The sequence below is a fragment of the Lagopus leucura genome, unplaced genomic scaffold, assembly GCF_019238085.1.
Source record: "Lagopus leucura isolate 7727_CA_CO unplaced genomic scaffold, USGS_WTPT01 33673-0_obj-0_obj, whole genome shotgun sequence".
NCBI lineage: Eukaryota > Metazoa > Chordata > Aves > Galliformes > Phasianidae > Lagopus > Lagopus leucura.
This window is the reverse complement of record NW_024962580.1, coordinates 2,127-3,609: the sequence shown is the minus strand read 5'-3', so window position 1 is coordinate 3,609 and position 1,483 is coordinate 2,127. Positions and strand designations below refer to the sequence as shown.

The 1,483-nt window shown below is 57.6% G+C and overlaps 1 protein-coding gene across 1 annotated transcript in view; it reads right to left on the bottom strand.

Moving 5' to 3' along the window:
• Positions 1-6: 6 nt before the first annotated feature.
• LOC122190691 overlaps positions 7-1,483 on the bottom strand; it is a gene marked incomplete at its 5' end in the record, with an annotated part of 3,600 nt that continues 2,123 nt past the window's right edge. Inside the window, one exon of the mRNA XM_042890779.1 lies at positions 7-1,367. Coding sequence (XP_042746713.1) covers positions 600-1,367 — 768 coding nt within the window. The remainder of the gene's footprint in view (positions 1,368-1,483) is intronic.

Genomic DNA, 1,483 nt, shown 5'->3' with positions numbered 1-1,483 from the left:
ACAACCCAATGGGGACAAGGGGATGTGACACAGCCCAATGGGGACAAGGGGATGTGGCACAGCCCAATGGGGACAAGGGGACATGGCACAGCCCAATGGGGACAAGGGGATGTGGTACAACCCAATGGGGACAAGGGGATGTGACACAGCCCAATGGGGACAAGGGAACGTGGCACAGCCCAATGGGGACAAGGGGATGTGGCACAACCCAATGGGGACAAGGGGATGTGGCACAGCCCAATGGGGACAAGGGGATGTGGCACAGCCCAGTGGGGACAAGGGGATGTGGCACAACCCAATGGGGACAAGGGGACATGGCACAGCCCAGTGGGGACAAGGGGATGTGGCACAACCCAATGGGGACAAGGGGATGTGACACAGCCCAATGGGGACAAGGGGACGTGGCACTGCCCAACGGGGACAAGGGGACGTGGCACAGCCCAGTGGGGACAAGGGGATGTGACACAGCCCAATGGGGACAAGGGGACGTGGCACAGCCCAATGGGGACAAGGGGAATGTGACGTAACCCAGTGGGGATGTGACATAACCCAATGGGGACCAGGGGACATGACAAAACCCCACAGGGATGCCAAACAACTCAAAGGAGACAAGGGGACATGACACAACCCAATGGGGACACAGCACAACCCAATGGGGACAAGGGGACATGACAAAACCCCATGGCGATGCCACACAATTCAATGGTGACAAGGGGACATGGCACAATGCAATGGGGACGCAACACAACCCAGTGGGGACGCAACACAACCCAACGAGGACAAGGCGACACGACACGACCCAACGGAGACAGGGGACATGGCACAACCCAACGGGGACAAGGGGACATGGCACAACCCAGTAGGGATGCAACACAACCCAATGGGGATAAGGGGACATGACACAACCCAATGGGGACAAAGGGACATGATACAACCCAATAGGGACAAGAGGACATGACACATGGGGACACGACACAACCCAATGGGGACCAGGGGACATGACAAAACCCCACGGGGATGACACACAACTCAATGGGGACAAGGATACATGACACAACCCAATGGGGACAAGGGGATATGACACAATCCAATGGGAACAAAGGGACATGACAGAACCCAATGGGGATGCAACACATCCCAATGGAGACAGGGGACACGGCACAACCCAATGAGGGCACGACACAACCGAATGGGAACAAGGGGATGTGACACAACTCAATGGGGACAAGGGGACACGACACGAGGGGTGCCACCAGCCCAGCATCACCTTCTGCCATCTTCTGGAGGTCCTTGAAGATGCGTAGGTGGTGGGCCAGGTCGGTGGCCAGGATGATGTCCCGCATGAGGTCCAGCATGCGCTGGTAGTCCTGCAGGGACACAGGATGGGATATGGGGGGCGAGGTGGGATGTGGGGTGGCTTTTTTTGGGGGGGGAAACACCACCACATAAGCATCAGAAAGGACCGCCAGAAGATGGCAGAAGG